The sequence below is a fragment of the Oryctolagus cuniculus genome, chromosome 17 (genome assembly GCF_964237555.1).
Source record: "Oryctolagus cuniculus chromosome 17, mOryCun1.1, whole genome shotgun sequence".
Lineage (NCBI taxonomy): Eukaryota > Metazoa > Chordata > Mammalia > Lagomorpha > Leporidae > Oryctolagus > Oryctolagus cuniculus.
In genome coordinates, this window is record NC_091448.1 from 5301329 (window position 1) to 5313426 (window position 12098).

The 12098-nt window shown below is 58.5% G+C and overlaps 1 protein-coding gene across 8 annotated transcripts in view; it reads right to left on the bottom strand.

Annotated features, from left to right (window-relative positions):
- Nucleotides 1-12098, bottom strand: part of NUP85 (nucleoporin 85) — a 34709-nt gene that overhangs the window by 1007 nt on the left and 21604 nt on the right. For all 8 annotated transcript variants that reach the window (XR_011383358.1, XM_051838395.2, XM_070060320.1 and 5 more), the window contains 12 exons: nucleotides 11794-11863; nucleotides 10616-10737; nucleotides 6225-6359; nucleotides 6011-6133; nucleotides 5694-5825; nucleotides 5189-5295; nucleotides 1989-2072; nucleotides 1807-1872; nucleotides 1541-1692; nucleotides 1002-1119; nucleotides 819-919; nucleotides 32-183 (listed from right to left, as the gene is read on the bottom strand). Coding sequence is in view for 7 of the 8 variants with exons in the window: in XM_051838395.2 (XP_051694355.1) it covers nucleotides 32-183; nucleotides 819-919; nucleotides 1002-1119; nucleotides 1541-1692; nucleotides 1807-1872; nucleotides 1989-2072; nucleotides 5189-5295; nucleotides 5694-5825; nucleotides 6011-6133; nucleotides 6225-6359; nucleotides 10616-10737; nucleotides 11794-11863 (1362 nt within the window). In the remaining variant the exon portion in view is untranslated. The remainder of the gene's footprint in view (nucleotides 1-31; nucleotides 184-818; nucleotides 920-1001; nucleotides 1120-1540; nucleotides 1693-1806; nucleotides 1873-1988; nucleotides 2073-5188; nucleotides 5296-5693; nucleotides 5826-6010; nucleotides 6134-6224; nucleotides 6360-10615; nucleotides 10738-11793; nucleotides 11864-12098) is intronic.

Genomic DNA, 12098 nt, shown 5'->3' on the forward strand with positions numbered 1-12098 from the left:
GGCGGAGCAGGTCTCCAGGCGCCACCTTTACCTGTTTCTGTTCCAGAAGGGGCAGGGCGTCTGTTAGCAGCGTCATCCAGAAGGAGCGGGGCGCGATCTGAGACGTCATCAGGGACAGCAGGAGGGAGGCGGCCTCCACGAAGCGCTTCTCCCCGTAGAGGCGGTGGAACTCCCGGTACTTCCCTGGGGGGGGGGGGAGCAGGAAACTCCACTAGGCTCCCCGTGTGACCTTCCCCCCCAGCTGAGTCTGGCCCTAACCGAGGGGAGAAGCCTGCCCCCATGAGCCGCTCCACAAGGAGGGAGATTTTCCCAGAGCGGCTCCCATCATGCATCAACACGGTGCAGACCACAGGTCTGCCTGGGGGTTCATGGGGGGCACCACACACACAGCAGCCAGGGACCGGAAGCCAGGGTGGCGGCCAGGAGGAGCGGACGTGTGGATCATCCCAAGCTCTGCTCCCCGAGTGGTTAGCAACACCACCCGTGAGGGGACAGCACTCTGCTGGGATTCCTGCCCCAGACGCCACACCTGGACCATGAGAAAACGCCGGGCAAAGACTAGGTTTCGTGAAGGTGTTGCCATCAACAAGGGCTCCACACTGCAGCACTGACAGAAAGGAGGCCAATCGCCGAGGACTGAGCGTGCGTAACACATTATGGGGGCTCCTTATTCCTCGTACTATTTTTGGAAGAGTCTGGCATGCAGGACTCCGTGTGGTGTGGAGTTTAGGCGTAACAGGAAGGAGCCCGCGGGGAAGTCCAGCACCACCCGCCGCTCTCCCAGCTGTCCACTTGCACCCCGACTCGGAGCAACTTACCCAGGAACGTCAGGCGGTCACTGAGCATCATGGCCGGCCCCAGGTTGTCAATGAGGTCCAAATCCGAAAAGCAGCCCCGCTCACAGTAATCCCTGAGGAACCTGCAGCGCCCAGCCCAGGGAGGTCAGAGCGCTGGACCCAGCCTCGGCCCGCCCCTGGGGCGCCGGCGCCTGCTGAACCCACCTGTCTGACACAAGCGTGGCAAAGGCAGCGTCTCTGGCACGGATGCTCCAAGAGAGGGCGGAGCCCAGGCGGTTGTTGCGAACAGCTTTCATGGCCAAGATCTTACAAATGCTGCGAACTTTGCAGGGAGAGGGCAAAGGCGAACTCTGTCATCGCATGCCTGAGCCCCGTGGGGACAGGGGGCCTTCCCAAAGCCTCCCTAGAACCCAAAGGCTGGGTCATCAGAACCAGAAACCTGAGGTCTGCAAAGTGGTGTCTTGGCTCTGAGCAGGGTACACAAACCCCAGCAGGAGTGGCTGAGGGGGTGTGGCTTCAGATTTATTCCTGCCCCTACACACACACCCCCTCTCAGCCCCACCAGATGCTTAAAATCCTAGCTTGCCTTGGGTCTGGAACACAGGGGCTCAGGGCGGGGGCGGGAGGGGGCTTGCGCACCTGCGTTCTCCAGCCACACCACTTCCCCTTCCCCCTCGAGCCAGGCTCCCTGCCCCGGGCCGTGTCGGGCTCACCCACCGCACAGCTGAGGAGGGGCCGCTCACCTTGCTCCGTCATCTGCCGCTGCTCGCAGACCCGCAGCACCTTCAGGGCCTTCTGCTCGGTGTTGAGGGGGATGCGCTCGATGTGCAGTTCCAAGGAAGCTCGACCCAGCTCGGGGCAGCAGTCGAAGTAATCCACGCCCAGCTGCCACAGGCTGCAAGGTCCCGGGGACAGAGCTGGGCTGGCAGGCCCGGCTCTGCCTGCGGCTCCGAGGTGGGCTGCCCCTCCTCGACCCCCGAGCCCCACGGCACCCAGACCAGCCGCCTACCTGTGGTGGGCAAACAGTCCCGAGGCGTATTCCAGCAGGAGGAACTCCCTCATGTTAGAACCGAAACTGCAACGGACCGTGACAGACAAGACTCTGGGCCTGCTCCGTGCAGGGCCCCTCCTCAGCCCGGCTTCCCTTCTGGTCACTCCGCCCGCCCACCCCGAGGGCCTGAAGCCACTCACTAGAGGTTGTGTGACTGCAGCAGTCGGCAGTGGTCCAGCAGGTCTGTCAGGTGGGCCACGAACCACCAGTTGCTCAGGGCGATGCTGCAGATTGAGACCAGGCAGGAGGCAAAGTCAGGAGAGGCCACGTCCCACAGGAGCGAGGCGTGGGCAGGAACCCCACGTCCCTGCCTCGGAACACAGGTGGGCTATCCCCCCCACCTGTCAGCACGGCCACTACCGCAGTCACGAGAGCAGGTGCTGCTGAGGGTGTGGAGCCGGGAGCCTGTGTGCTGCGGGCAGTGCACGCTGGTGAGGCCTCACGGCAAACAGTCAGACCCGCACAGGCCCAGCTACCCCCAGACTACCACATGTCCCCCCGCAGTCCTCCTTGGCATGTGTGTAAAGGGGAAAAATCCTTCACAGTGGACACGGCTGTGCTGGCAGGGATGAGGTGTACGTGTGTGGGTACACAGTGGACACTTAGCCACGTGTGACAGCCTGCATGGACCAGAAGGACGTTACACTAAGTGAAATGAGCCAGACACTGAAGATCGCTGCGATCACATTTAGGCGCAGACTCTACACACACACTGAGTGGGCCGGGGGCTGCCGGGGGCTGGCGGGTGGCAGGGAGGAGATGCTGGCCAAGGCCCACAGCTCGTAACGCACCGTACACGCGAAACCCACCCGGAATGTTCTCATACATACATACAAGAGGCATACACGCATACAAGAGGCAACTGAGGTGCTCACTATGCTGTCAGCTTGATGGTGGCACCGCGTCACAGCACACACAGTCCCCTCTGAAGTGTGAGGGGCAGGCCACGCCGCCACCTGCGACGCGCACCCCACACTGGAGTGCTAGTGCTAGTGCCGGCTTGCTGCTTCCCAGCCAGCTTCCACCAACACGTTCTGACAGGCAGCCCTGGCGGCTCAGGTGCCTGGGCCCTGTCCCCCGCATGGGTGACCCGAGTTTTTGGTTCCTCGCTTTGGCCTGACCCAGTCTAGGCCGTTGCGGCCATTTGGGGAGGGACCCAGCAGAAGGAAGACTCCCACCAAGCACTAAGGGTGGGGGCTCAAGTGATCGAGGCTGGGCACGGCTGAGTGGTGCCAGGGTCTCTGTGCAGACTCCAGCAACTCTGGATCCAGCAGTTAGATTCGGGATCTGCACGTACACGCCCTGCGATTCTGAGAGCAGCTTCAGTGTCAGAACGAGGAAGCTTTAGCGCCGGTGCTGCGGGACAGCGGTCAGTGGCCACCCGTGACGCCCGCCGCAGCACGTGGGCACCAGCTCCTGTCCTGGCTGCTCCGCTTCCCATCCGGCTCCAAGCCAAAGTCTGGGAAAGCAGAGGATGGCCCTCCACCACGGGGGAGAACGGTTAAAGCTCCTGGCTTCGGCCTGCCCGGCCCAGGTCGTCGTGGCCATCTTGGGAGCGAATCACAGAGAATTTCAGCAAACACGTAACCCTCTCCAAAGCTGCCCTCCTGCTCACGCCGCCTGGAGACGGGCACCGCGCAGAAAGGCGCCGGCAGAGAAAGCTGCGCGTGGCCGATGACCTGGCGAGGCGTCGAGCTCCCGAGCTCCGCCAGACTGTAAGCAGTGCTGGGCAGTGGTAAGCGCTTCCCTGCAGCCACCAGCTCTTGTTTTGGCAAAAAGGAAACCAGGGCTTCAGGAAAATAGTGGTAAACTTGGGGAAAGCCAGAGCAGTTTTCTGTCAATATTTTCATAGGCCCACATGGCTGATGGCAGGAATGGGAGCATGTGTGTGCAGCAAACGAGAATAACAAAGACACACGTTGACATTCCACTTTATGGGCATCCCCGCCCTAATTCTAAGTAAAACCTCCCAGACCTCTCGTCCGCTGCAGCAGTGAGCAAGTTCCACCAGCTCCTCTAGGCCTATCTGGGGTTTCAGACACAACAGATGTGGGCAGAGCAAGCCTCCGGGCACAGGACCTGGGGAAGGGGAAAGCCCCGCGCTGTCCTGGGCCGGCAAAGCGCCCGTGAGGAGCAGAGGCCCCCGAACCCCACGGGACATCGCATCGGGCATCACCCCCGGGGAAGAGTTGCGCTCGCAGCCCTCGGCCCAGGCGTCCGAGACGCTGGCTGCCGGGCTCGGAGTCTGCCTCTTCCTGAGCAGGTGCTGCCTCCCAGCCTGCTCTGAGACAGGAACCGCGCCACAGCGCTGGCCCCACGGCACGTGTTTTTGCCTTCGTATGTGTGGACAGTCCAGGAAGGTCCTACCTCTGTTGCGTGTCTGACATTCCCTTTCCGACACACTCAAGTGTCAGTGCAATGACGGGACAGGGAGCGGGCTGGAAACCCTGCAGATTCCAGCACAAGACCAGCAGCCTGGCCGCCCTGCACTCACCAGTGACACTGCGGTACGACCCAAAGGCGGCTGTCCACTGGGTACCAAGGAATAGGCTCGCTGGCCTTTTCTGGATTTTAAACATCAAAACATTTCATGCGGTGTTAGTTTTAATAAGGGTTCCTGAGGAGATGGTTATAAACACAATGGCCTTCGTGCCTCAGCAAAGCCCCCACGCTCCTCCAGAGGGCAGGTGCTGTCCCCTTGCATCCGCTGAGGCGGGCAGCAGGTGCTACGGTTTGAATGGTTCCCTCCAGGTCAGGCGGGCCCACATGATGGTGCTCAGAGGTGGAGCCCTGAGCGGGGTCGGGTGATGAGGGCGCCCTTGAAGGGCGTGAGGCTCCCTGACAAAGGGGCTCGCGGGAGGAAGCTCGGCCCCTCGCCCCTTCCCCTTCTACGTCAGGACATGGAACGCAAGGCGTTATCTTGGAAGCCCTCACAAACACCCAACCTGGACACAAACACGAATCTTGGACTTCCTGGCTACCGGACTGTGAGAAAATGCATTTCTGTTCTTTATAAAGCACCCAGTTGGGGCCGGCCACTGCCTGCAGCACGGGCATCCCCTATGGGTGCCAGTTTGAGTCCCGGCTGCTCCCCTTCTGATCCAGCTCCTGCTACGGTCTCAGAAAGCACTGAGGATGGCGCAAGTGCTTGGACCTCTGCACCCGTGTGGGGAACCGGGAAGCTCCTGGCTTCGGCCTGGCCCAGCCCAGCCCTTACAACCACTGGGGAGGAGGAAACCAGAGACGGAAGCGCTCTAACTGCTTTCCGAGTAAATCAATCAACTTTTTTTTTCAAACAGCAGCAGCAGCAGCAGCTGAAGTGGCGCCGGGCGGGGCTCACCTGCACTCCTTGATCACCTGGTGGATGTCAAACTCAAAGGCGGCCATCAGGATGTTGTCCAGAGGTTCCGGGCTGCTCTCCCCTCCCAGAAACAGGTCCAGGCTGGACTGTGAAAGGCAGTGAGGTGCTCTCAGCTCTGCGGAGCCGCCCGCTGGCCAGCCCAGGTGTATTCTCCCAGACAATCATGAACCTCACTCTCCCCAGTCCAGTGATGGGCACTGTCCCTTCCACTCTGAGGATGCCCCATCCCCAATACAACCTCATCACTTCACATAAAAGGGAGTGGGGAGGGGCACTGACCCCTCCATCCCTGGGATGGAAGCAGAGACCCAGGACAGGGAGGGCTGCTGTCTAGGGAGCCCTGGAGAAGGGTGAGGAGTTCAAACAGTGTGGAAGGAAAGGGGCTTCCTGGCCCCCAGAGGGAGGGGTCAGTTTAACCAGGCCACAGGCTGGGAATGACCCGGCAGGACTCCGGCCCCTCCCTCGGCCCTCCAAGCTCACTCACCTGGGCGTAGAAGTGCAGGTCGATGGGTTTCACCGTGGGATTGGAGTACAGCAGCCGAGTCACCAGGAAGTGGTACCAGTTACTCAGCAGGTCCTTGTGCGCCAGCAGGGCGGCCTCGTCCCCCAGCATGACCTGGAGACAGACGCCGCCTTCCTGGACTCGCTGCAGGGGCAGCCGCTGCGGCCCCCGTCTCGTCTGGGCACCACCTTTCAGCTGCGGCCTGGAAGCCTCACCCTGTCCAAGGAGGACAACGCTCCTCCCCCCCCCCTCCCCCCCCGGAAGCCCGGTGGAGCCGACCTGGACCACTGCTTTCAGACCTTGCACAGTGACTCCAGGGGAGGGCTGGAGGCGAACGTGCCGTCCTGGAGGTGCCGCCCGCACTCCTCATGCCAGTGCTGCCACCGCAGCTCCAGCTCCGTCAGCGTCTGCGTGTTGCCAGGCTGCAGAGAGACCGGAGTGAGACGTCGTCCCACCCCACCTGAGCTTCACGGGCCGCCTCCCGTGACCCAGCCGCACGCTGCTCCCACGTACGCTGAGAATGGGCATCGTCCTCATGAGGTCCCCCAGCACGCGGCACATGCCTGCAGAGGGGGGGTTGGCATCCGCTTCCTTGGACAGCACCTGCCGGGCCTCGTCCAGCCGGCCCTGCAGCACCAAGACGGTCACCTGGAAGGAGCCCGGGTCATGAGCAGCAGCAGGGGCAGTGCCTCCACCGACACTTGGGTTTCCACCCGCAAAGAGCAATGGCTCCATCCGCTAGGAGCAACCCCACCCAGTCCCACAGTCTGACCCCTCAGCCGCGGCTTTCAAACTCCCAGATGCAGCCCATAACAGGCTGTGACAGCTTCTTGAAAGCAGGTAAGAAACCAGAGTACCAGAGTGCATCAACACTGGCTCGAGCATTCCAGCTCATATGTTTACGCACACTTACATGTTGGGCCTCAAGACTGAGATCCCGTATTTGTCAACTGACCTGTCACTCAGACTTACTCAGAACCTCCAACCACTTGCAGCACTGACGCACTCTCCGCTGAGGTTCAGCCCTCACTGTGCCCGAGCGCCTGCCTGAGGAGCGCAGTGCCAGGCTCTGTCACCTGAGTGCGGAGTGAAGGGCCGCCCCGTTCTCAGGTGCAGAAAGGCTGCGAGGGGTCAGCCCAGCTGCGCTCAGCCATGTGCTTTTGGCCCCAAGTTCAAGTCAATGAATCCAGCTGTTAAATAAGCTGTCATTACACTAGACACATAAAACAAGGTTACAGATTCATCGACTGATGACAGCATGACGAAGGGGGGGCCAGTGCTCTGGTACTGTGGGTTGAGTACCACCTGTGACACTGGCATCCCCTGTGGGCACAGCCAATTGGAGGCCTGGCTGCCCCACTCCCAATCCAGCTCCATGTTAACGCACCTGGGAAAGCAGAAGTGCTTGCCCCCTGCCACCCACGTGGGAGACCCACCGGAGTGGGCTCTTGGCTTTAGCCCAGCCCAGCGCTGGCTGTTGTGGCCATCTGGACAATGAACCAGAAGATGGAAGATCTCTCTGTAACTCTGCCTTTCAAATAATGTTTAAAAATGTAAGTCGCGCGCGCACACACACACACACACACACACACACAATGAGCAGAGGCTCACAGGAACCCAACCCCGAATTCCCGGAGAGCAGCAGCACAAAACCCGCCAAGTCAGTACTCGCGGCCTCTGGAGAACCGGCCGGCGCAGCTGCGGTGTGCTCTGGGACACCCACACCCATGGGGAGGCAGGCTCTGGTTTTGGCTACTCTGCTTTCCATCCGGCTCCCCAATGCCTTTGGGAAGGCAGAAGACGGCTCAGGCACCTGGGCCCCTGCCACCCACGTGGGACAGCGATTCAGCTCTGGGCTCCTATCTTCAGTCTGGACCAGCGCCAGCTGCTGTAGGCATTAGGGAAGTGAGCCAGCGGATGTGAGCTCACATGCGCATGCTCGCTCTCCCCTCCAGTTACTCTGCCTTTCAAATAAATACATCTTAAATGTTGCTTTACTTTGTATATGTTACACATATTTATTTGAGTTTTTTTTTTAATTTATTTCTTTATTGTAAACCAGCGGTGGGAGACCTCTGTTGCTCTGGCTTTCAAATAAACAGACATTTTGGTGTTTTTTTTTTTTGTTTTTTTTTTTTTAGAAGATTTATCAATTTGAAAGAGGACATAGAGAGAGAGAGAGAGAGACAGAGAGAGAGATCATCCATCCCCTGGTTCACTGCCCAGCTGGTCGCAACAGCCCGGGGCTGGGCCAGGACGAAGCAGGAGCTTCTTCCAGGTTTCCCACGGGGTGACAGGCCCAGCACTGCCTGCGTTTCCCAAGCTGGATCAGGTGCGGAGCGAGCAGGACTGGAACCAGGTCAGCAGGGGAAGCTGGCACTGCAGGTGGCAGCTTTCCCAGCTACGCCGCAGTATCAGGCCCCAAATAAACGCTTCAAACCCAAGTCACTTCTCACCACCTCATCTGCTCAGCTCCGACCCTTGTCCACGTCACCATCTATTGCCCGGCTTAGTGCAACAGCCCAGGTGGTCTGTCTCTGCCCTTGCTCTGTCCCAACAGGGCAGCTGGGAGAGCTCTCAGGCCCTCGGTGGGACTACAGCGCTGCACGGCTGCCCTCCCCATGCCTCCTTCCCCGACTGGACTGAAACAGCACCTCTTCTGCACCTCACACGTGAAGCCGGCCCCCACCCCTCACAGCCCCAGCAAATGCGTCCAGCCCGGCAGCCTGAGGAGGTTGGCGCTCTCCCCCGTGTCCTGGAAAGGACACCAAGACTGTGACTCACTCATCCAAGACCGCGCAGCCCCCGAGGCAGGGCAAGGAAATCGACGCACGAAGTCTGGTGTCCCAGGGCACGTTGCTGGCCACACTGCACACGGCCTCTGAAGGCCCGGCAACAGCCCAAGGTCTCCTCGGGGCGGCCTGGCGTCTCTGCCCTTACTGCCCTCTCCCTGGTTCTCACCGAGCCTCTAGCACACAGCAGTCGCCGGCCACACGTCAGGAACATGCTTCCTTCCTGAGCCCAGCTGTCCTTCCCACCTGTCACTCACGAGTGAGGCCTCCCTAACCCACGTGCTCGCCTTCATTTCTCTCTAAGCCCTTCGCTATCAGCCGCACTGCACACAGCTGCTCTGGTCCGTTTCTGCCCCAGCACTCAACAGTAGGTACTAAACCACAGACAAATCTCAGCCCAGGGGCCAGCACTGTGGCCAAGTGCATGAGCCTCTGCCTGCAGTGCCAGAATCCCACATGGGCGCTGGTTCGAGTCCCGGCTGCTCCTCTTCCAATCCAGCTCTCTGCTGTGGCCTGGGAAAGCAGTGGAAGATGACCCAAGTCCTTGGGCCCCTGCACCCGCGTGGGAAACCCTGAGGGAGCCCCTGGCTTCAGCCTGATCCAGTTCTGGCTGTTGCGGCCACCTGGGGAGTGAACCAGCGGATGGAAGACTTTTCTCTCTGTCTTCCCCTCCATCTGTAACTCTGCCTCTCAAATAAATAATTGAAAAATATATATTATAGCACAAGGACCGGTATTGTGGCACAGCAGGTAAAGCCACCATCTGCAATGCAGGCGTCTCATATGGGCGCCAGTTTGAGGGCCAGCTGCTTCACTTCCAGTCCTGCTCCCTACTAATGCTCTGGGAAAGCAGAAAATGGCCCAAGTGTTTGGGCCCTGCCACTCATGGAGAGATCTGGAAAAAGCTCCTGGCTCTGGCCTGGCCTGGCCCAGCCCTGGGAGTTGTGGCCACTTGGGAAACGAACCAGTGCAAGGAAGATTTCTGTCTTTCCCTCTAACTCTTTGAAATAAACAAATAAATCTTTTAAAAAAAAATCTCAGGCCAGTATTTGCTGGGCAAAGGTACTCCCTCACCCGCACAGACCTCCTGGAGCCAAATCGCCCAGAAATATTCCAAAAGGCAGCAATTCCTTACCCGAATTCCAGACTGGACGAATTTATTCCAGTCAACTGTCAACCTCCTCCCTGCCACCTCCCAGTCAGGTCAGAGGTCAGCAGAGAAAACGGGAACAAGTGTTGCTCTTACAGGCACAGAGAACACATACACACCACATATATTCTCTCTCTCACACACACACACACACCCCACTGCCCATGCATGTACTGAATTTAAATTACCAATCCAAAATGACTTTGGCACTATCAACCTTTTAAAAAGCTATTTACTTATTTATTTATTTGAAAGGCAGAGAGAGAGAGAGGAGGCAGGCAGACAAGTCGTCCATCCCCAAATGGCCACAACGGCCTGGGCTGGGCCAGGCTGAAGCCAGGAGCTACAAACTCAAACCAGGTCTCCCACATGTGTGGCAGGGCCCCAAGTACTTGGGCCTTCTTCCGCTGCCTTCCCAGGAGCACTAGCAAAGAGCAGATCAGAAGCTGGGCCTCGAACCAGTGCTCGTGGGGGACGCCAGCATCACCGGCAGCAGCTTCCCGCACTGTGCCACATCACCCCGATCCTTCTGACAGCGTCATAAAAGTTTATGTATCTTATGTCATAAAAATTCTCGCACTGAAGCACATAATCCATGGCATTTCCCTGAGGTTAGAGTTGTGTGCCGTCACAATCCAGTGTTACAGCACTCCCACCACCAAACCCACTGACATGCTGGTTTACATACAACCCCAGCCCCGGCTTCAGTTCCCATCACATCTTCTCTTCTCAGACACAAGGAAATCAAATTCCCCTTCTCCTGCAAAGTCCACAAGTACTGCTTTTGTCACATAAAGACTTAGGTTTAAACTCTCTCTCGTGGAGCAGGAAAGAAAAGATCCAAGCCTGTGTCCACAGTCACACAGCAAGGAGCCAGAAAGGACAGAGTTTGGCCAGCTAACCGTCAGGGACGATGACAGCCAAGGCAGAAGGGAGGGGACCCATCCTGCGGGGATGCTTACCAACTTCCAGAAGCCCTCGTGTTTGCTCGGATTCTCACTGCCTAGCACATCTGCCGACAAAGTATCCACCTCGCACACGTGGAGTCGAACCCAGTCAAGCAGGAGGAGGAGGAGAGGGCCGGCTAGAAGAGACGCATCACACACAGCTCAGCCTCACCCGCAGAAAACTGTGGTGCAGGGGGAGTGAAGGCAGACAGGCGACCTCAGGGAAGGCGGCTGATTCTCCTAAGCAGACACACACCCAGTCCTGGCCACAGGACAGGCCTAGGGAAACCGCACAGACTTGCACGGAATCCTCCCTTTGGGTCAGGCAGCTTCCCCGCACAGGGGTGAACAAAGGCCCCAGACCTCACCACCCTGTCCCCCCGACCATCACGAACTCTATGGCTATGAAGTACTGCCACCCAGGGACTGGTCCTGACAAGGTGGTGAGTGTGCGATGATGACAAGACACAGGAGCCTTGGGGCGGGCATCTGGGACAGCAGCTGGGCCTCTGCTTCCCTTGTCAGTGCCGGGGTTTGGGTCTTGTGTCTGCTCTCCAGTCCAGCTTCTTGTTACAGAGTAGCTGGGAGGCAGCTGCTGACAGCGCAAGTCCTCGGGTCCCCGCCACCCGTGTGGGAGAGCTGGACGGAATGCCAGGTCCCTGGCTTTAATCTGCCCCGACCCAGCTTTTTCTGGCATTTGGGAGTGAACCAGTGTGTGAAAGACACCTCTCTTTCTCTCCCACAACACCCTATCTTTCAAATAAATAAAAAAAAACACTAAAAAGAAAAAAGGTCACCAGAGTAACTGTGACAGGGTTCCCCTAAGCCAATCATGAGCCACTGACCGAGCAAATCCTCCTCCCACCAGCCAGTCCCTCCTGCATCCCCAAAATTTCCAATTTGCTTCATCCATGACATAAACACTGCCCACGCCTGTCACAGACGAGCCCAGTGCTGGCTCCCAGTACTTTTAAGGCGGCATCTGTCTACTACCGGGTTTCCGGAAGGCATGCTGTCTGGTTTCTCTGACACTACCTGATGAGACGGCAGGTCTCCCTAGGTGGTTTCTAACAATTTGAGGGTTCTGTTGATGAAAACCAGGGACAAGACATTCTCAACACCCAGGAAAGGGGACGAGGGCGGAGGATGGCGGGGACGCCTCTGAGGCCGAGCCGGGCAGACTCCATGCTCACCTGGGGCGACTTCGATGAAGAGAATCTCACACAAGTTCCAAATGAGCTCCATTACTGAGAGAATGGAGACCTACGGGAGAAATGGAGACGGCTTCACTGAAACGCATCCCAGACTTTGGCAGAGCAAAACAGAGCGGGCGTGACTCACTGACAGCCGTGCTCCTCCCACCACTGCAATGCTCCAGCGGCAGGACTTTCCAGGGGCAGCCGTGCGAAGATTTTAGGAAGGAGTACACAGACTAACATTACTACTTTTTAAAAACATTTATTTATTTATTTGAAAGTCAGAGGTGGAGAGAAAGACA